Below are 20,534 nucleotides of genomic sequence, written 5' to 3'. Positions count from 1 at the left end.
GGGGTGGGGCAGCTTCGAGGTGTCCATGCTCAGAACGCCCTCCAGTGTTTGTAATTTCTGGTGCGGTCAGCGGGAGTTGGCGTTTTAGGGTTCTGGAGGTGAGGTTCAAGTTGGATGTCTCTACCACTGTGAGGTGGAGAGGTGTGGGCAGGTAAGAGCGTTCCGAAGGGGCTGCCTGATGCCAGAGAGAACTAGCTACGCCACTTCTCTATACCACGGACATGTTTCCGCTCGTGGCTGCTGAGGTGATCTGCGCCAGGAGTGTCTGCAGCACAGCATGTGCGGCTCACGCCTACTGTACGTAGAACGTGTGGAAAATTAGGGCTGTGGCAATTTTAATGATTGCTGTGTGGAATAGATGGCATGAATTGTGTTTCTGGGGCTGGGGAGAGAGCTTGCTTGGTTGGCAGAGGGCTTTTGTAACGAATGAAGCCCGAGTTCAGTCCCCAGCACTTCATGAGAGCCAGCAAGGCCGCACATGCATGCACTCCCAGCACATAGGACACGGAGTGGAGGAAGATGGGAGTCTAAAGCCGGCCATGGCCATGAGCATGCTGAAGCCATGCCGGGCTATGTAAGACCCTTCTCAAAAACTAAAAACAGCTATAGGGATTCTACTTTATAATATTACATTATAAAATCCTGTACACAAGTACTTCAAAGTGCTTTGTCTTATAGGAAGTATGCCTTTAGCTGGAAGCTTTTGAACTGAAATTGCTACTTGGAATTCACTGCTTCCGTGTCTGTAATGGTAGTGACTTTCTGCTTCCAAGGTCTTTGGGTTTTAGTTCTAGCTTGATTTCTTCCTTCCAGCCTTCCTGCCTACCTGCCTTCCTGCCTGCCTGCCTGCCTGCTTGCCTTCCTGCCTGCCTGCCTTCCTGCCTGCCTTCCAGCCTTCCGTCCTGCCTGCCTGCCTGCCTGCCTTCCATCCTTTCATCCTGCCTGCCTTCCTGCCTGCCTGCCTTCCTGCCTTCCTTCCTTCCTGCTTTCCAGCTTTCCAGCCTTCCATCCTGCCTGCCTTCCAGCCTTCCATCCTGCCTGCCTTCCAGCCTTCCTTCCTTCCTTCCTTCCAGCCTTCCTTCCTTCCTTCCTTCCTTCCTTCCTTCCTTCCTTCCTTCCTTCCTTCCAGCCTTCCTGTTGTTCTTCTTCCTAGTTCTTGAGCTTGCTTTCTCCCATCCCCCTTTTCTCCTCCTCATCAGACTTATCTTTACAAAGACTAGTTTTCAGAGACATCCAAAGTTTTCCCAAGTAAGAACATCCTATGGCTTCTGACTACAGCGTGTGCAAAATTTCTCTGAGATTCTTGGTTCATTCTCTTTCTGCCCTCTCTATCCTGCTCTCGTATTTGAGTGTTGTTTGTGAAGTAGCTTGCTGACATTATTAGGGTGTCCTTTCAGAACCTTTCGTCATCTGTCACTGAGAGAGCTCTCTTTTTAATGGACTGCTCTACACCCATGACTCCTTCATCTTGGGGATATATTGTTTCTGAATAAAAAGCACACCCCAAAATCCTTGAGTGTAAATGTAACGATAAATGCAGTGTGGATTCAGTCAGTGTTTGTGCCTACTGAGAAGGATGGACTGTGCAGGCGCTGCTCTTCACTGGGCATAGCTCTCGTGATTGACAGTTGACCCTCAGGCCATCTGTCTGCTTAGAGTCCGTAGACTTTTGGAGAAGGTCTCCAGCTTTTAGCCCTGTATTTGCTACCTGTGACTTTCAGGGAGAAGAATAAAGGGGAGAGGGAGCATTAGCAAGAGTTTTGAGAGTCAATTTTCTGTGTTTTCTGACATCAGCTGGTATGCCCTCGTTCCTAATGGCATCTGTAAGATCCCACTGTGTTCTTGGGAGTGTTTGACTCACTTTGAAGGAGCACTGCCCACTCACTGCAGTGCAGAGGAGAGAAACTGCTGTTTCCACAAAGAAATTTGTCTGTACTCATTTTCCTGTGGAGCAGCGGTAACCTTGCCTGCTTGTCCCCCTGGCCCTCGCTCCTCAGTTTACCTTTGGCCTTGTGTGTGGACCAGCAGGTGTCTCACAAGTACTTCCCTGGAGTGCAGCAGGCGGCCGGGCCATCAGTCAGCCCTAGCCATTGCTCTGAGTCGCCTTTGAAGGTGGACTCAAACCCTGGGCTCGGGAGGGAGTCTAAGGACTTGCACTCTCCCTGACTTGTGTTGTTAATGTTGATGCTAACAGCTTACTCTGAGTTTTTTGTTGGGGCCTGCGGTGGACCAAGAAAACTGAACATTTCCTGTTTCTATTTCTGTGTTCACCACTTGGGGGGGCATCCCACATCCAGAGTCTTCCCTGCACCCTCCATCAAACGCTGTCTGCCATTATTTGTTAGACACCATTGGGGGTTTGCGGAAGGGCCAAGCAGCCCTTCAGGTCAGGAGAGCGTCCAGGGTGCTTTGGCATCTTTGGAAGTATCCTTTCCCTGAGACTGAGCACAAAGGAAAGTTGAGTTGTGGTGGGGAGCAAAATATGTCTTGATTTTTTAAGTCTAGGTTCCGGACTCTGTATGGTTTCCAGTACTCCTGGTGTTTTATTGAAGACATGGAAAAAGAAAGGCTGAGTAGATGCCACTGTTTTACTCTTAGAGGTGTGAGCAATGGTGAAATTGCCACCCTCACCGGAGGCTTTCCAGTATTTGTAATTTGTTTCTTCTTGTGATGTGTGTTACACACACGCTCACACACACGCACTAATTTATCTCTCTGAGATGGGCTGTGGCTATGTTGGTTGGTCTTGAACCTCTGGGCTCAAGTGATAATCTTGCCTTAGCTCTCCAAGTGTCTGTGGCAACATGCCACAACACAGGCTTTCACTTTACCCATTTACAAGCTTATTTTCTGGGGCATTAAGTACACAGCCATCCATACCTTCAGCTGCTTTGTCCTGGCTCTTTTTCTGTCCCTCTGGTTCCCAGGCCAGGGACATGAGGAAATTTCTGTTGTCGCCATGCAGCGACGATATACAGTGGATGCTCAGGCCGAAGAGCCTCACCTCCTTCCTGCTGCTCAGACCCTGGGTGACTGTTTTCCGTTTCTCTGTTGCCAGTGAGAACAATCTCCAGGAGGACCTCTTCGACCAGATCTTGGCCGGGAAGCTGGAGTTTCCAGCCCCATACTGGGACAGCATCACAGACTCTGCCAAGGTACTGTGCGGCTCCTCCTGCCTGCATTGAGGCGTCACAGCCTGGGGCGCCAGAGACACGGCCCCAGTGTGGACTTTCGAGCTCAGCCTGTAGTGTAGTCTGTGGCAGCCCTGACTAGATAAGGTCCGCCCTCGGCTGCTCGCCTGATCGCTGTACACAGCTGAGCACTTACTTCTCAGAGAAATCTGTGCTGTGCACTCACCAGAATGTAAGGATGGATTAACGATGTACTAAGCCACAGAAAGGGAAGACGTGGAGCTATGCTGTGGAGTGAGGATGAACAGGTCTCAGGAGGGACCATCTGGGTCCCTGCAGGCTCCAGGGAGACTCCATCTCCCGGGACGCGCACACACAGGCCGTGGGTCTGTGCTTGTCTCCTAGGCACTGACGTGTGGGGGTGGTTTGCATCATGCTCCAGCGGCTGAGCTGCTGTGTTGTCTTCTGGTTTCTGTATTTACGCAGGAATTGCCCTCTTTCTCCTTCTCTGTGGTTTTCTTCCCTCCCCTTCTCTCCCCCTCCTCCCTTTTAGGAATTGATCAGTCAGATGCTTCAGGTAAACGTTGAAGCGCGCTGTACAGCGGGAGAAATCCTGAGCCACCCCTGGGTGTCTGTAAGTACCCACAGGCACAGGCGATGAACAGTCTGTGTCGGGCGCGGCAGCATGCTTCCTTGCTGGGTGTTTGCACAGACACAGTTGGGCATTCAAGCGTCTTGGGGGCACATTCAGAGTCCGGCACCTGCTCAGTGGATGCCGGCCCTTTGCTGCCCCTCAGACCACTTCTGTGAAGGGCTGGCCTGGTGCTCTTTACCCTTCAGGGCTCTATTCTGGTTTGGGTTTGTTGTTTTCCCCAAAGAGGAGCGCGTTTGAGGCTGTGGCCTCTGCGTCCTCCAGCCCTGTGAGAGGCGACAGTCTCCTCAAGAGAGGATGTGGTGTTGGCCGGGGCAACACGCCCTCTGGGCAAACATGGTGACCGGGGCCAGGTCCTTAGGGTTGGTTCAGTAGCCTCGGGCTGCCTCGCTTCCGTGGAGGGGCCAGCAGAGGGGCAGCGGGAGGCTGGGGCATCTCCGCCGTGGGATCTTGTCACGGGAGGAAAGGGGCCAGCGCTGCTCTCGGCCGAGGCTAGTTCAGAACCCCCACCTGCGCCCTGGTTCCGAGAAGGGGCGGATGGCACGAGGCGTGGCCCGCCGCGCTGAGGGTGACGTGGTGGGGCACCGCTGAGAGCTGCCAGGGAGATGGCGGGAGGCAGGGCCGGGACAGTGAGGGGACGTCACTGGCCGCTCTTTTCCAGGACGACGCCTCGCAGGAGAACAACATGCAGGCCGAGGTCACAGGTAAACTCAAGCAGCACTTTAACCACGCGCTTCCCAAGCAGAACAGCACCACCACCGGGGTCTCCGTCATCATGGTGAGTGGGGGCCGGCCCGCTGGCCTGCCTGGCTCCCAGGACGGGCCTGGTTCGTGGGAGGGACTGGCATGTGCTCCAGCCTGGTCCGCATGGCAGGGGCCGGGAGCGGCTGTGACCCCTAGGGAGGGAGTGCAGCCCACGCGCTGGCAGGGGAAGGAAATGAGGCCCAGCCTGCTCCAGGCCTCTGGTTGACGTGCAGTTTCTTTTAGATTTGGGATAGGAAACAGCCAAGTGAACAAATTTCACTTTTCAAAGAGCAGTTGGTTAAAATAGTTGGTGTGTTTGTAAAGCCATAAAAGAATACTTTTTTATTTAAAGTATTTCATAGTTAAAATTTTATTTAAAGTTAGCAGCAATGAGCCTATTTTTGTACTTCTTCAAAATACTTAAGGCCACATAGCTAAACATTTAAACACATAGTTCAGCCCCAGCCGCCCAGGCGTGAGCTCTCGACATTGGGGCTGCTCAGCAGCCGCTGCTACTCACAAGGCCAGGGGCGGCCTCCGCCCTCCCTGTAGACCTGCAGACAGGCCTGACGTCCGCAGCCTCTCCTGGGGGCGGCTTTCCCACACGGGAAAGTTCTGTGTGCTTTTCCCCACACCACGCGGAAATGGACTTCTCTGTCCGCAGCGTGGAGGTGTGGGGACAGTGGGAGTCCAGGAAGCCACACCCCGCCCACGCCTTCGTGGACATGCACTGCGCATGCCCACGCCTTTGTGGCCATGCACTGCGGTGTGGGCTAAGCACTGCCCACCCCGTGTTAGCTGTTCTCGAGGATGCCGGCCCTCCCTCCGGGGAGGCTTAGCCCGGCCGGCTGGGAGCTGCGCGCTCCCTTCCTCCCCGCACGGCTCTGTGCCCCTTGCAGGACTTTGGGAAGCCCCGTAAACACAGGAAGGCTGGAGCTGTGGTTTTGCTGACCCCTGGAGCATGCTTTCTGAGGCGGCACAGAACTGTGCCCTCACTGGGCTGAGCTGACGGCGGGAGGACAGTTCCCGGGGATTGTTTTTGAGATGCACCCCGTGAGCAGAAGCAGTGTGCATTGGTGCCAGGCATGGCGTCGGAGGCAGCTGTGTGGAACGCAGTCAGCATTTGTGCTGGGGCGCAGCTCAGCGGCTGAGGCCTCAGCAACCCCCGAATGTGTATTCAGCTCTAGTACAGGTCTTGAAGAGCCTGTTGGAGTCAGAATTTCCTATCACACGTTAGTTATCTCTCTAATGGTCTAAGGCTTGTTGGTTTCACAGTCCTGTGCCCAGTGACTCACTGGAGTCAGTGGCCACGGAGGCCTGCCCCCTGCCCCCTGCCCCCTGCCCCCTGCCGCACAGCTGAGGTCCTTCAGGCAGGTGTGAGCTCACACCTGTGCCGTGGGTGGCCATGTGAGAACCTTTCATTGCTCACACGGCCTTTTCCCCGATGGACGGAGATGCCGAACCCTCGAATTTGAACAGGGTGTCCCTGTGCTGAACTACCCTGAGGTGGCTGTTTAAGGATGTGTGTTGGTGTGTCTGCAGTAGCCACGCAGCACGTGTTGGTGGCGTCCAGCGGTGGTTCCTCCGAGCAGACTGGAGGGGCCGCGTGCATCCTTGCCTTCGGAACCTCCTGGGACATTCCTGGGACTTTTCTGGCAGTCTCTGTCCTCGGTGGCTCAAAAGCCCCCTGCCAAATTCTCACTCGTCCCCAGGAGTCAAGGCTTCTTGCCTGCTCTTGCCCAGGTCAGGGCTCTGCCGGGTGTGGATGCAGGGTACGGCTGTGAGACCTTTGGGCCCCGTCATGTCAGGGCTGTATGCTGAGGCCTCCTATCCCCGGGGACAGTTTTAAATTGTTTTTATATTTAAATAACCACAAAATGCCCACCTCGGCATGAACTTGTCATTGCTGTAGCCGAAGAGCAGGAAGTGTTCTGTGGCTGAAATGACCTCTGTGCATATTTAAAGAGGGGGCCCTTCCTGTCTCCTGCCACCCAACCTTCTTCCCAGAGCAGGTGCCTGGGGCACCAGAGAGGAATGTTAGGGCTAGGGCTGGTTCACAAAGGTGAAGGAGCCGAAGCTGACGCTGTTGTCTGCATTTCACTTGACAGTTTGATTTGACAGTTTGAGAGCCACCTAGAGTTTCGTTCTTCCCCTGTTGAGACTATGGGAAGCCCCGGAGCTGATTCTGGTATCCAACACACTGTGCTCATGAGAGCCAACCTAATTCTCAGCCCCTCTTCCAACTGCATGCTTGTCTCTGACGCCTGGCCCTTGGCTTCCTGCTGGGACGGGGCCTCTGAAGCTGCTGAGCTCCTGGCCAGCCCAGCCCAGCACGCCTTTGGGGAGCTTTGCCATTAATTTAGACCTAGCTTTGCCATTAAGTTAGACCTGTCTTGTCAGGCTGCCTGCTCAGGAGCAGCGTCCCGGCAGTTCTGTGTCCTGCTCCTGTTACACAGGCGAAGGCCATCTTTCTGCAAGTGACAGCGGGAGATGAGGGTTCTGTGCTGCGTCCACAGTTACATTTTCATCAGTGAGACTGTCTCGGGGATAAGAACATGAGCATACTGGAGAGAGTTTCAGAGAGGCCGATGGCTCCAGGTCTCATTTTGGATTTCCCTGACAGTCCTTAGTGTGCCGGCGAAGGACAGTGAATTTGGGAGGTGGCTTCTTTGTCCCAGTAAGGGACAAAGCCTCAGAGACCAGAAGGGGCCATCTTGTGGCAGAGAAAGGAATGACAGGATACCTCCTTCCTTGGTCTCCAGGAGAAATGTCAGTCAGAGGGTACATTCTTTCCACCCCAGCACGCACAGAGAGAGCACGCGTGTGCGTATGTATATGTGCGAGAGAGTGTCGATTGGGGGGGTCACTTCCTGATTTAAGACAGACAAGACTGTTCTCGCGTTGCTTCTGTTGAAGTAAGTCGTTTCTGTCCCTGCTTCTCTCCCCTCCGGCGTCGCCCGCTGCTGCATTGCTTCCCCTGACTAGGTCCAAGGCCATGGTACGTACTAACTGCACGGCCAGCTTCCTCTGCGTGCACGCTCGTTCTCGGCCAGAAGAGAAGAGGAGAAATAATCAGGCTGTGATTCTCTTCTATCCGGGAGAGAGTCTGTGCTAGAAATAGGTGGTCCCTGTGTCTCTTGTGGGTGTTGCTGGGGGGGTCCTGAAGGCAGCAGCCCTGGAGCTAAGTTTCAGGCCCTTCCCACTCAGCCACGCTAGCTGACACCGTCCTCAGAGGGTAGGGAGCACTGCCTGGAGCCGAGGGAGCAGGGCCCCACCATCCATGGGGAAACCTGCCAGTTCTGGTCCCACAGAGGAGCAAGGCGAGGGTGCAGCGGAGTACAGGCCTCCCTCTCGGGGAGTGGCAGGCAAGGCCCCAGCTGCTGCGGCGCCAGGGGGTTCCTGGGCACACGCAGATGCCCTTGGTTATGAGGCATTGTTTGTTTATGACGCGAGTACCACATCCTGTGACAAGAACTTTAGGTTTGTGTGCTAGCTCAGCGAGGAGGCTGGTGAGCATCCCGCACTCCTGGGTGTGAGTGTGGACGGACTCCAGGTGTGGCTCACAGCGCACGCAACCAGTCAGGCCACCTGCGGCTGCGACAGGGCAGGGGCAGCTGCTCCGGCGGTGGGTGTGGCCGGTCCCTTAGACTTGTGCTAGGAGCCTGGAGTGTTTGTCCTCTTCTCTTGCTGCCTCCTGCATGCTGTGCCCTGCTTTCTGGCCTGGTAGTGGGTAGGGCCAGGCCTGGGTAACGTGCTCTCTGCTGCTCTCTCCCCAGAACACGGCTCTCGATAAAGAGGGGCAGATTTTCTGCAGCAAGCACTGTCAAGACAGCAGCAAGCCAGCGAGGGAGCAGCCCCTGCCAGCCCCTCCTGCAGACCGGGGGGCCGCGTGTCCCCCAGCCGCCTCTGGCTGTGATCTGGCGGGGACCTGGCGCCGCCACCGAGACTGAGCCGCGTGGCCCCGCCGGAGCTGCCCGCTGGGCCGGGAAGGCCACCGTTCACCTCCCTGCCGAAGGGCCTTTCTCTCCTGACTGCTGCTCAGACAACGTGCTGGCCTGCAGTCACCGCCCGGGGCCAGGACCGGGCGGCCTGAGCCGGCGTGCAGCACCCCGCACGTACTCTGCCCTGTCAGTTGTGGCGACATTTGGAGACTCCTCTGAGATCATCTGTTTCTAGCTAGTAGACATTTGGCGATTTACCCAGGCTGTGCCCCTTTTCTCTGGGAGTGCATCCTCTTCACAGATACGCGCTGACGCAGGATCATCTCACTGGAGGACCCCAGTGCTCCCTTCTCGAAGAGGACACGGCCGGGCTGCCCCTTTGTCCCGTCAGAGGCAGCATGGCCTCCTTCCCCTGCGGGCCGGCCCGCTCCTGACTTTGGGCCACCCAGGAAGCAGGGCCTGCCTGGAGTGCAGACGCCCCTCGGTTCCCGCCCTCCCTCTTGTGTTAGGAACCACTGAAGAAGTGGCTGCGGTCTTTTCCGTGGACTGTGCAGCCGAGTCACCCACAGGCTCACCCTGCCCGTGGTCACAGGGACAGAAAGCCAGGGCAGTGCTGCCGAGACCCAGCGGGGCCTGGGGTGCGTGGTGCTCTCGGATGCCCGTGACCAACCTCGGGAAGGCTGCTGGCAGTTTTTCCTCCCCCTGCTCTTTTTACTAACTGTAACTGTGTACTGTCTGACGCGCCTGTCCTCCGAACAGGTGGGCCCCACGGTGACTCTCCTGTTAGACTTTGTTTTCTCCAAGTGTCCCCACCTCCAATAAACTCCCCCTTCTGAAAAGCCGTGGGGCGGGCCGTTCCTGTGTGGTTGCTTTGGACGGCTCATGTGGCCTGTCCTCCCTCCCAGGCCTGCAGGGCCGGCGTGGCCCCTGGGAGAGCAGGCAGAGCCGTGCTTGGCTGCCGCGTGGCCCCGGGGCTGGGTCCTGAGCAGGGCGGCGGGGGGGCGGGCGGCGGGGCGGGCGGATTCCCCCAGCAGGAGCGCAGGGGCCCGGGGCGCGGCTGCCCTCCCTGCCCTGCCCTGCCCCCCTGCGGCCGTGCCCTTGGGCCGCGCTGCTCGCCTGTGTCGCCTCGGGCAGGGACCCATGAGCAGCCCAGCCCGCTCTCTTGGTTCATGTGCCAAGGGACTGGGGCGGCCGAGCCGGGGCACCCGAGGCCCGTGGCTGTGCCCGGGCGCCGAGAGGTGGTCAAGGCCGGGTGCAGGGTGGGGGCAGCTGCCTGGGTCCCCGCTGACGGGCAGAGAGCGGCTGCTGGGGACCTGTTCTTGCCTGTGCGCCTGTGCGTGCCCGCGCCGGGCTGCGGAGCCCGGGAAGGGCGGCCCGGAGCCGGGGGAGGCCCAGGCTCCCCGCCAGCCGCTGGCAGCTCTCGCCTCTTTGCGGGTGGTTCGTCCTCGCAGGGAGGAGCGGAGCAGTCAGGGCGTCGCCGGCCCTGTGCTGCGCCTGGCGTGAGCTGACACGAGCGCAGGGCAGCGCCCACCCACGTGAGCACGAGGCCGCGGTGAACCTCCAGCCCGCAGGATCCACGGAGGGACACGAGGCCGAGGCGCAGGCCCGGAGGGCGCAGTCCGGGGCAGAGGAGGCAGGTGGCACCCTGGGAGGCGGGTACCGACCTGCCCGGCAGCCCCCCCCCCCCCTTGCGAAAGGTGGATAGAGGAGTGTCAGCTGTGCAGCTGCTCCGTGTATGCTCGGGAGATGCTGGGGAGAGGAGCCGCGGGGAGAAGAAGGGGCTGAGGAGTGTCTTGTAGAGAATGCGGGGCGGTTTGGGAACGTGGACCGCCTCCACGTTAGCGACTTAGCGCCACATTGGAAAGCTTGAAAGAACCGGGAAGTTATTTCACCTGGCATCTAAACACATCCAGAGTATTGTGTCAACGCGTGGTCACCATCAGAAAAACCTGGGCGGCACTTGACTGCGTGTGGAGAGTCGGAGCCTGCGTGTTGGATCCACACCGCAGCAACTGCAGGCCGAACGTTTCAAGCGTTTCAAAGCCACGCGGCCGAGCAGCTGGCGCCACGTGGCTGCACGGATAATCCACGGCTCTTCCCATCAGACTGGGAGAATCTTGTTTCCATGATGTGTGACAGGCAGAAGGCACCTTTCACATGAGCTGAAACAGTTCAGCAGGAAGTGAGGCACAGGGCTCGGCCACTTCCTGACCGCAGACAGGAAGCATGACAGGAAGCCCGGGCCTGGAAACCCTCCTGCTTCCCCAGGAGGCAGCCCGCCTAGTCTTCGCTCAGCACATCGGGAGTGGGTGCAGCGCCCCTCTGTGTGGGAGGCTGAGGGCTTTGACGCTCTGGCACCCAGCGCTTGCTCGGAAAACAGCCAAACCCCTGGCGTACCAGAGCTCCAGGCACACTGAACTGTTCTGTCAGGCTGCAGACACGTTTCTTTGCCTGGATGTGAGCCTCAGGTTGACGGGAACTTTGGTCAGATTCTAGCAGTGGGCGGGGGCAAGGTCACCCATACCGCGAAGGGTTCAAACTCCCGCAGATGCCTGGGCGCTGGGGAGTGTCACAGGCGCACAGCGCACTAGGTTTGTTTGGCCCTCCTTGAGTGTTGCATATCCAAGGGGAAGAAAAAGTGTCTGGAGCCACTCATCTCTGCGCCTTCATGGCCGCACGGGTCTGACCCCAGGCAAGGCTCAGGATGTCTTCATGACCTTAGGCAGCTCGCTCTATGTGTGATGGGGCAAGCCTGACAACGCCCGCCAGTTGTCTGGAGGCTGAAGCTGAAAGCTGCCGCCATGTCCTGCTGGTCTGAGCAAACACCAGCCCTGTCCAGATCCCCCAAAAGCTTAGTTTCAGGGCTGTGATCATGGAGACTCCAAGTGGCTTCCAGTGTGTCTTTCCTGACTGGAGAAGCCACACTGTCTCAGGGGATGTGGCCGCAGGAAAGCCAAAACGCCCTGTTTCCTTCAAGAGCCTGCTGTGCTGTGTTTGAGTGGTTTCTGTTTCCGGTTTGTGGTCCCAGTGAGCAGGCTGGGAGGTATCACACGTACAGGTGGCCCCTGCTTCCGCCAGGAGCCTACATGTCGCCTGGGCAGCAAAGCAAGACCTGTCGGGGGTAAGCTTAGCTTTGGGTTTGCTTGGTTGCGTTTTCCTGTTCGAGACAAGGTTTCTCTGTGTAGCCCTGGCTATCCTGGAACTGACCCAGTCGACAAGGCTGGCCTCGAACTCAGAGATCCCGCCTGCCTCTGCATCCTGAGTGCTGGGATTAAAGGCGTGTACTACCATGAATGGCTAGCTTTTGAGTTTTTAAGGATCTCATGTTTACAAAGATCCAAGAATAATGCATGGACTGGATTTTTGAAATAATTCTTTCATCACTGAGACCAGGTCTCACTATGTGCAGCTCAGGTTGGCCTCAAACCCAATACTCTCCTGCTGTAGTGTCCCCAAAGCTAGGACTACAGAAATCTGTCGGCGTGCTCGGCTTCACAGTGGTCTCAAAAGTACTGAAGATGTTTCTTCTGCTCTAGTCTGTCAGAACTTTTAAAACGTTGCTTTGCCTTGCTGTTTGATCTGCCACTTAAGTGATCTTTCTCACAGCGGATGTTATAACATTTTAGCTCCTGCGTTACTTGCAACTCTAATTTGGGAAGCCCCCAGGATTGGGTGTTTCCTCTCACTGGGGTAGCACAGGAATGACCAGTCAGAAGCACGGTTGTACTTGGTCATTTGTGAGCTCATGCAGATTCTGAGGTTTGGCCCTTTGCCTGGAGTCACGTGGCGAGGCTGTGGCGAGGGTGCTGCGCGCCTGGTGCACGCTCCGGCGGGCTCTCCTATCTGCTTCTGCCGCCGGAACCTCCCGGCATCACCCGCCTGCTGTGTCCTCCGTGCAGGGCTGGCTGATGCAGGTACAAGTTCCCGGTGAGGCTCGCGGGGCAGCGCCCACGGTGACTGGCTGCGCGTGGTGCGCGTGGGTGTGGTCACGAGTGCAGGCCTCAGGTCCTCCGGATCTGGAGTTACAGGTGGCCCCGGGTGATGGGACCAGGCTCAGGCTCCGTGGAGGAGCACTCCACTGCAGCCCGCCCTGCCCTGCAGCTGACACCTCCGCTGGCCGAGGAGTGCGAGGTAGCCCGCCTGCTGCTGCCCCGCCGCCCTGGAAGCGCAGGAGGGCGGCGGGCTTGCTTGCGTGGTCCGCCCGGGGTCTCCGTCCACGCTGCAGGGCCAGCCACCCCGCTTCCCCGAGGCGTGCCCGGGCCCTGGGGCGGGCCATCCCCGGCTCTCCTGCGTCTTCTCTGCTGCAGAGCTGGTGCCGTCCGAGCCCTGGGCAAACCCGTCCTTGTTTGAGTTGATTCACGAACCATGCGCTTTAGGATTTGGTCTGTTCTGGCTTTTGATGCTCATAGTGAGTTGCCCACGAACCTGCTCTATCACGAGTCACATAGTCTTGTTTTCTGCTTCTCAGCCTCTTTCTCGCCAGGGACTCTATCATAACTGAAAAACCGTAAAGATCGAGAACTGGCAAGTAAGGAGGGGAACCCTTAGTTTGCGGCGGTGGGTGGTCGGAATGCCAGGCGCGCTGCCCCGCGCAGAGCCGGGCCACAGCCTCCACCGCCGCTGCTCCACCAGCTGGGTTCCGTTTATCTGGCGTGATAGTGGGGTTTTTTGCTTCTTTTAATAAAAATAGTTAAAGTTTGGTAAGGTAAGCACGAATCAAACCGAGGAAACACTGTGCTCACAGATTCTGCCACTAAGGGAGCCCTTGGTTCAGGCTAGGCCCCATGTGTGCGTGCTGTAGGAGCTAGACAGAGGCAATGGCAGGCGCGGCTCCGGGAGGCCTGTGCGCCGCTGCTTTCTGTCCACCCTTTATTTCCCAAGTGAAACCTGCCTGTTAGCCTGCAACTCATAAGGCCTGCATTTCCGCCCCCACGTTTTGCTGTTCATTGTTTTTCTTAATGGTTTGTGAAGTGTTGGCGAGTCTACTGGTCCTTATTTGGTCATTTGTAGAAGTCACAGCGGCGGCGGCCAGGAGGAGATTTGGCAAGAGAAAGCATTCTTGCTGGGCTCTGCCGGGCGGGCTCTCAGTGTGGCACTGTCTGTGTGAATAGTTACCCGTGTCTGAAATGTTTGGGGGAAAAAGACATTTCCAACAGCTTGCTGGCACAAGTTTCATTGTATCTGTTTTTCTATCAAACTGGATATTTCCTTCTAGATCCTGGGTTGCAGAGCCTCTGAGTGGGGAGGTTCGGGTGAGCTGCACAGGAAGCAAAGACAGCTCCAACTCAGAATTCACAACATACAAAGAATTTATTTATGTAATACAGATCTTTCCTCAAATATTTTCACAGAATTTCATACAGCAATCTACTAGAAAAAGGTAGAATTATATGACACCAAAATAACACTCTTAGTACAAACTGCTAATCAGAAAGAAGGCAGAGGCAGTTTCCTCACACGGGTCAGGCAGGCGCTGTTCAGCACGGTTCCTGCACCCTCTGATCTGGGGGGGGGGGGGGCGCCGCCTCCTCACAGGGCACTGGTGACTCGGGCAGGCTTTGGTACTTCTTATTCTTACAAGAAACGAGGACTGTGAGCCCTAGAGTGTTTCCATCATTTCACCTTGAGCCATGAGGACGACAGATCAGGAAAAGGGGTGAACATTTGTGATTGTTATAACTTAGATCTTTGTTGTTTAACACACACTAAAATAAAATAGCCTTCCCCAAACCATAATTTTCTAGGGCTAACACATGCTTACAGAAGAGGAATACAGAAATAATCCATTGAGATGTTTTAAATCACACGTCATAATTTAAACAGTACTATTAAAATCCTGGAAATGTCAGCACTGAAGAAAGCACAATTGTCTAGAAAAATACAGGACCCAGTGCAGAATAAAATCCCCGTCCCGGTGCTAGAACCATTTCCCTATTGCTAAAATCTTACTTCTCAAGATTACAGGTAAGTGGGAAATGGCTTTACACAACAAAGCACGAACTAGTGGGAATATTGGCTCCACTGTTTGTATCCATAATTGGTGAAAATAGACTTTTCATCATGACTAAAAATATAGGTTTTTTTAAACTACAGAAACCAGCAGCCAGCTCTCTGCTTTGCTGCTCCCCACCCCCAAGTGTCAAGCAAAGTCTACAAAAATAGCAATTAACTTTAAAAAATACTTTGCTTGTTCAAGCAAATTGAAGTTACATTCAGGTGTGATCGCTGTTTCCACAGAGAGAGTGATGTCCGGAGTCCTTCCTAGCTCAGCCTGGAACAGGACCAGGGCATGGCTGTCACCATCAGTAGCGGGTTTGGTACTCATGATGCCAGCGGTTGAAGTCGTTGTAGAACAGCACGATGCTTCCCGACGCCATGCCGGAAATGATGCACCTGAGGGATGGAGAGGGTTAGGGCTGTGCTTTCTGCTGCTGGCGGCAGCTGCGGCTCCCCCTTGGCAGCTGAAGTGCAGACCCAAGTAAGCTCGGCGCATTGGTTTTGACACCGCAGAGCACCCGTGGTCTGTGAAGGAACGGGTCCTGTGGCGTGTGCAGGCCGTCACTGAACTGTGAGCGAAGCCACTTCCAAGGAGGGGGCCTCGGGAAACAATGCTTCTAAGGCATCAGAGTCAGAAGAAAAACCCACAAAGCAGTTGCCACTGGAGGAGCACAGTGAAGAGGAGAGGAGGGTGCTGTTTGTTACTGGGGAACCTACACTCTAGGGACCTGACCCTGCAGCACAGTGACCTGATGGTCATGAGAGACAGGAGCTGCTTGCTCTCCTGAGAAGGCAATGCAGGGGCTCTCCTGAGAAGGCAATGCAGGGACAGATGAAGAAGAGCCAGAGCTCTGCTACATGAGCTGTCCCTGCATGGCTTGGCTAGGACCAGCTCCGAGGAAGCTGCAGGCCGTGCCTTCCTGTATTTGCCTGAACCTGGAAACTGAGATGTATAACTGCAGAAGGCCAACACAGACAGGGCATGAAGAGCTTCCATACGTGGAATGGAGGCCAGGCCTTCCCCAGCCAGTCACTGACATGTAGAGAGAGGAAACCTGGCTGTGGGTTGGAGGAAATAACCAGAGTCTAGGTGGTATACAGGAGATTCATTTTAGAACAACAAGTGGATTGAACAAACGAGAAACAAGAATTCTGGGTAAGCAGTGATAAGAGAACGGAGGTGGCCATGGCGTCAGAAGCCCCAGAACAACACGGAGCAAGCACTCCCAGGAGAGCGCCATCCGTGGCTCTCCAGTCGGCTCGAGGCTCTCACACCTGACTTGGAAAACATGTAGCATACCCTGACAGAAGGGTAATCCTCAAGCCACACAGACTGAAAACCACATCAACAGGGGCAGAATACACTTTTGTTTTGCCAGGGCATGTGCTGGCTGAAGTGAAATGGCCCCATACACTCATGGGAGGTGGGGTGGCTGTCTGGAGGAAGCATGTCACCAGTGGTTGGCTTTGAGGTCCCGGGAGCTCAGGCAGGCCCAGCGGCAAACCCTTCTGCACAACACTCAGCTCCCTCCAGCACCAAGGCTGCTGCACGCGGCAATGCTTCCTGCCGTGATGACAATGGACTGAACCTCTAACTGGAAGCCAGGCTCAGGGAAATGTCCTGTGAAAGAACTTCTGTGGTCACCGTCTCTCTTCACGGTGGAACATTCTCTGAGGTGAATCCTGTCAAGTTCTAATGATTTAATGTGAGATCATGGAAAGGGTCTGTGGTCTTGACAGAAAGTCAGTGACGATGGAAACTGGAAAATAAGCATGCACCAACAGTAACTGTATCTGATGCAAAGGGACCACACTAACAGGCTACAGCAGGCAGAGAGGAGAGGAAATGTGTAAAAACATTAGAAAAGAAACAGACACAATCTTAGTAACAGAAAAGAGCGAACTCAACCCAAAGCTAGGGCACTGTAAGAAAATAGGAAATGAGAACAGAAGTAGGGCTGCTGGGAAGAGCTGCAGAATGATACAACTCAAGCTAAAGACGACAGTATGAGAGACCATTAGAGACTGCACCCCGCAAATTTACTATCCCACGTGAGGTGGACACCAGTCCCTGGTAAGGTACGGTGGGCCATGTGTGTAGAGATCATTACTTTTTCTCCAAGTTCTTCTAAAAGAATAAGAAGGAAAAAACACTTGCAGTGTTTACCATTTTCCTGATACCAAAACCCAAGAGACAACACTAAACAACATTACAGACCAACATTACTGCCTTGAATGGATACTCATGCCAACTGTCAGCAAACCAAATCCGTTAGTGTCTACAAGGATTAGATACCGTGACTATGAGGTTTGAAATGTAAGGATAATTCAAGGAGTAAAATACACTATTAGACTAAAAAACATATATATCTCAACTGACAAAAGTCAGTAGCTTTCAAAAAGGGAATATAAATGAATGGCTTTAAGCCAGAGCAATAATGAACACCCACAGCCGACAAGCCTACAAGTGGTGAAAGATGAATCTGTACAGCATCAGAACAAAGCAAAGCTGTCCGCTTCAACTGCCTTCATTCGATCAGTTAAAATGCTTGATGTCCCAACAGGGCTAAGAAGAAAGCAGGGGGGGGGGGCATTTAAATTGAAGAGATAAAATGACGTCACAAGGGACATGGTCTCTCATGGAGAGAGCCAAAGGACTCTATAGAAAACTTAGGAAAGTTGTGGGGATACAAAACCAGTTGCTTTTTCTTTAAAGACAGGGTCTCACTGTAGCCCAGGCTGCCCTGAACCTGTCCTCTCAGCCTGCAGCGAGCTGGGAGAACGTGTGCGTGCGCGTGTGTGTGCGCACGCTGAATGCCCCGTGGCACTTCTGTACACTAGCAGTCCCAAAGAGGAAGTCAATTGCCGCTTGCAGTAGCCCTACAAAGGGTGATGAACTGAAGAGCATGAGACCGTGCACGCGGACTGGGTACGCCACCGCCCCAAAGCGCCAGCCAGCAGGCTGCTGCAGTCCTCTCCAAATGAGGCCTGCGTGCAAAACTCCCCTGAAAACCGATACGGAACCTGGAAAATAGTCCAGGAACGAGGCAGGAATGTACCCTGCCAGCTCTGCTTTACAGAACCCCGCTGAGCGCAGACCCCGGGGGTCCGGAAGCCAGCGAGAGCCGTCACACCCGCAGAGAGAAGGGCCGCACTGCGGCTGTGAACCTGCGCGGCAGCTCAGGGCGCTCAGGACATCAGTAAGGGCACTGCACGGCCGCCAACCCCACCCTGGCCCAGACCCAGAGGGGCTGTAAGGGGGGAAAACGAACATTTGTACAAGCTCTTCACACCAGACCAAGCAAGCCAAGGTCCCCGTAGACAGATGGGCAGACAGGGCCGACACGCAGAGAACCACCCGTCTACCCAGGAAAAGCCCGGATTCTGCCACATGGCAACAGGGAACCTTGAACGACACTGGGCCTGGAACAAGCCAGTACGTTTCCGTGTAAGGAGGAGCCCGGGCAGGATGGGGCGGGACGCTGCAGAGGGACCCAGTGGCTTTGCCCACGGGGGATGTCGTGCATGCTCAGCCAGTCAGGGTTGGCTCAGTCTGGAAGTCTGATGCACTGTAACAAGTGTGACCATAACAAGAATCACAAGTTAAAGGACATGAGGAAATGGCTAGATTTTAAGTGTAAGTTTCTCTCCTCTCTGCAGCTGGGGAGGGTTGAGGACATTACAGATCTCCCCAGAGGCAGCCATGACCTAGCTGCCGCCCTTAGGACCCTCACGAAAGGCAGACAAAGCTGGGGCTGGAGCTGGCTGGCTGAGCCAGCCCTCGGGAAGGGCCGGCGCCAGCAGCTGCCCCGGAGCCCGGCGCTGGGGCCCTGTCCGTGAACACACGCGCTCGCACAGCACGCACACCCGCTCGGTGGCGGCGCCAGGCTGTCCGTGCTCCAGGCCCGCTTATCCCTGAGAACCTGTGCTCTGCAGCGTGCGCGCGTGGTCACCGAGGCCGAACTGTGCAGGGGACCCTAGCGCCCCGCCAGCCCGGTCCCCGAGGGCGAGCCCCGCCGTCTCCGCCCGGCTCTCCTTACCTCTGGTCGAAGGACAGGGCCATGGCGCGGATGCCGGCGTCACAGCCGGGGTAGGCGAAGAGCTGCCGGAGGTCGGCCGCCTGGCGCACTATCAGCACCCCGTGGTCTCCTCCCGTGAGCAGGTACTGCCCGTCTCGGCTCAGCTGCATGGCCTGAGGGACAGCGGCGGTCAGTGGGGACAAGGGGGAGGGGCACCGACCCGGGGGAGACCTGCCACGCTTCAGAAGCCAGACAGGCTAGCCTAGGCAATGCCACGAACTCGGTTCTACAGTACTCAAGGGCACCAGAGGGTGCGGCCAGCCCTGGGAGTGCTCCATCCTTTAGGACAGGCACCTTCCCGGCACCTCATGTCGGGTCGGCTCTGGGCTGTAGCTGGTCTCCTGCCCCCCTGACAGACAGGCTTGGCTCATGACCTACTGATTCTGTAAGGTCCCCCTCCTCCCTAAAGCCTGAGGGCAGCGTGCAGACCGCTTGTTTCTGCATGTGGTCTCGTGCAGCTGAGGGTGGCCCTGAACTCTTTACAGCTGAGGATGGTCCTGAACTCTTTACAGCTGAGGATGGTCCTGAACTCGTGATCCTCCTGTCTCCAAGTCCTGGGTGCTGAGACTCTGCAAGCACCAGCACCCCCAGGCCCCTAGCTATAGCTGCAGCTGCATTATTACATTGTTTTTAATTGCTGAGAAAAAATTTCAGTGTTTCACGAACATGATGCTTTTTAGTATAAATGCTCATAAATAAGGTTTTGCCGGGGTTCAGGGTACCCTCTGCCTACGGCACGTTCAGAGTAGCTGAACAAAGTATGGTCTCCTCCAAGCACAGTACAGAAAGTGCGCACCCCTGACAGAGTGCCCACCGCCAGCTGCTCTTCACTCTGTCCAAAAGCTGGTGGCGTGAGGCTCCAGCAGCCCTGCCTACCCGGCACGGTGGGCGTGGCCACGCGAACGCCAGCCCTGAAGAACAAACTCTGCCCTGCTTTTGCGCCGGTACCTTTAGCATCGGCCCCGAAAATCTCTATTCTCTGACATGTTTTTAACTAGAGAATAGGGCTGTTTGCTACTGCTCAGTTCCCACTGATGCCAACTGTCACTCGTCCACTGAACGCAGCGTGTTCCCGAGACCACAAACACATCTAAGAAAGTGAGACAGCTGTGGTGCCCCTTCCATGTCACCAAGTCTCATTAAGAGTTCTCAGTGTGAAAAAGTCAGTCCTGACCCACTCGCCTCACAACCGGCCGTCTCGGGTCTGGGACCTGCCGTGACAGCCAGAGCAGCGGCGACCAGAGACTGCCCTGGCTTCAGGGCTGATTCTGCCCGGCTGCACACTGCTTTCTGCTCAGTCTACTGAGGCCCAGCGTCCTCAGTGCCTTGTTAGTAAGAGTCTACCCCTGAGAGCACACCATCCTCAGAACTGCCGGGCCTGGCGCCTCCGCACAGGGACCCGTCACCCTGCCCTGCACGCAGCCGGCCCTCCTGCGCTGTGCCCTCCAGTGCAGCCTGCTCTCTGGCTCTCACCCCAGGCCCTTCTGACGTGGCTTGGCTCTGGATCCCAAGTGCCTGGAGGATGCTGGGGCTGCACTGTGCCCGGGGACCCTGGCAGGCCATGGCAGCCTCTGAGAACGCCCACATCCTGAAACAGCCCCAGAAAATGGAGAGAGCTCTCTTGGGAACATGGCGAGCGGGCTCCTGGGACGCACGCAGCCCTGTGGCCCGGGATGGGCTGCCCGTCTTGACCTCGGCTGCTCACTGCACCATCGACGCTTGTGCAGCCAACGTGTGGGGACCACTGTTACCCAATACGGCACTGGCACAGGCAGGGGGACCCCGCTTAGTGCACACGTTGCCAGGCTGCCAGGTACCTCAAAGATGTGACAGTTTGGGTCTGGCTGGTGACTAAGTCCTTTCAGCTCTGTGCGGCCTGGGTCCCCAGCCTGCAGCTTCCTGGTTTGCCTGCTAACACAGCGAGCTGGGTAAGTGCCAGTCTCTGGAGCCTGGGACAGAGCGGGCGCCTGCCAGGCTAACTCGCTTTAAT

At 56.1% G+C, this 20,534-nt stretch overlaps 2 protein-coding genes across 9 annotated transcripts in view; one reads left to right on the top strand and one right to left on the bottom strand.

The window, feature by feature from the left end:
- Dclk2 (doublecortin like kinase 2) overlaps positions 1-9,310 on the top strand; it is a 118,686-nt gene extending 109,376 nt beyond the window's left edge. For 4 of the 6 annotated variants that reach the window (XM_021642332.2, XM_021642331.2, XM_021642330.2 and 1 more), the window contains 4 exons: positions 3,059-3,155; positions 3,685-3,765; positions 4,445-4,561; positions 8,304-9,310. In XM_021642332.2, coding sequence (XP_021498007.1) covers positions 3,059-3,155; positions 3,685-3,765; positions 4,445-4,561; positions 8,304-8,477 — 469 coding nt within the window. In that variant the 3' untranslated portion in view covers positions 8,478-9,310. Of the gene's footprint in view, positions 1-3,058; positions 3,156-3,684; positions 3,766-4,444; positions 4,562-6,635; positions 6,716-8,303 lie in introns of all 6 variants that reach the window. The other 2 variants (XR_002476582.2, XR_002476581.2) reach the window with 1 other exon arrangement.
- A 4,449-nt stretch (positions 9,311-13,759) lies between these two features.
- Positions 13,760-20,534, bottom strand: part of Lrba (LPS responsive beige-like anchor protein) — a 495,461-nt gene continuing 488,686 nt past the window's right edge. For all 3 annotated transcript variants that reach the window (XM_060378522.1, XM_060378523.1, XM_060378524.1), the window contains 2 exons: positions 18,506-18,657; positions 13,760-14,861 (listed from right to left, as the gene is read on the bottom strand). In XM_060378522.1, the coding sequence (XP_060234505.1) occupies positions 14,771-14,861; positions 18,506-18,657 (243 nt within the window). In that variant the 3' untranslated portion in view covers positions 13,760-14,770. The remainder of the gene's footprint in view (positions 14,862-18,505; positions 18,658-20,534) is intronic.

This window comes from Meriones unguiculatus, chromosome 2 (genome assembly GCF_030254825.1).
Source record: "Meriones unguiculatus strain TT.TT164.6M chromosome 2, Bangor_MerUng_6.1, whole genome shotgun sequence".
Classification (NCBI taxonomy): domain Eukaryota; kingdom Metazoa; phylum Chordata; class Mammalia; order Rodentia; family Muridae; genus Meriones; species Meriones unguiculatus.
This window is presented reverse-complemented; position numbering and strand designations above follow the sequence as displayed.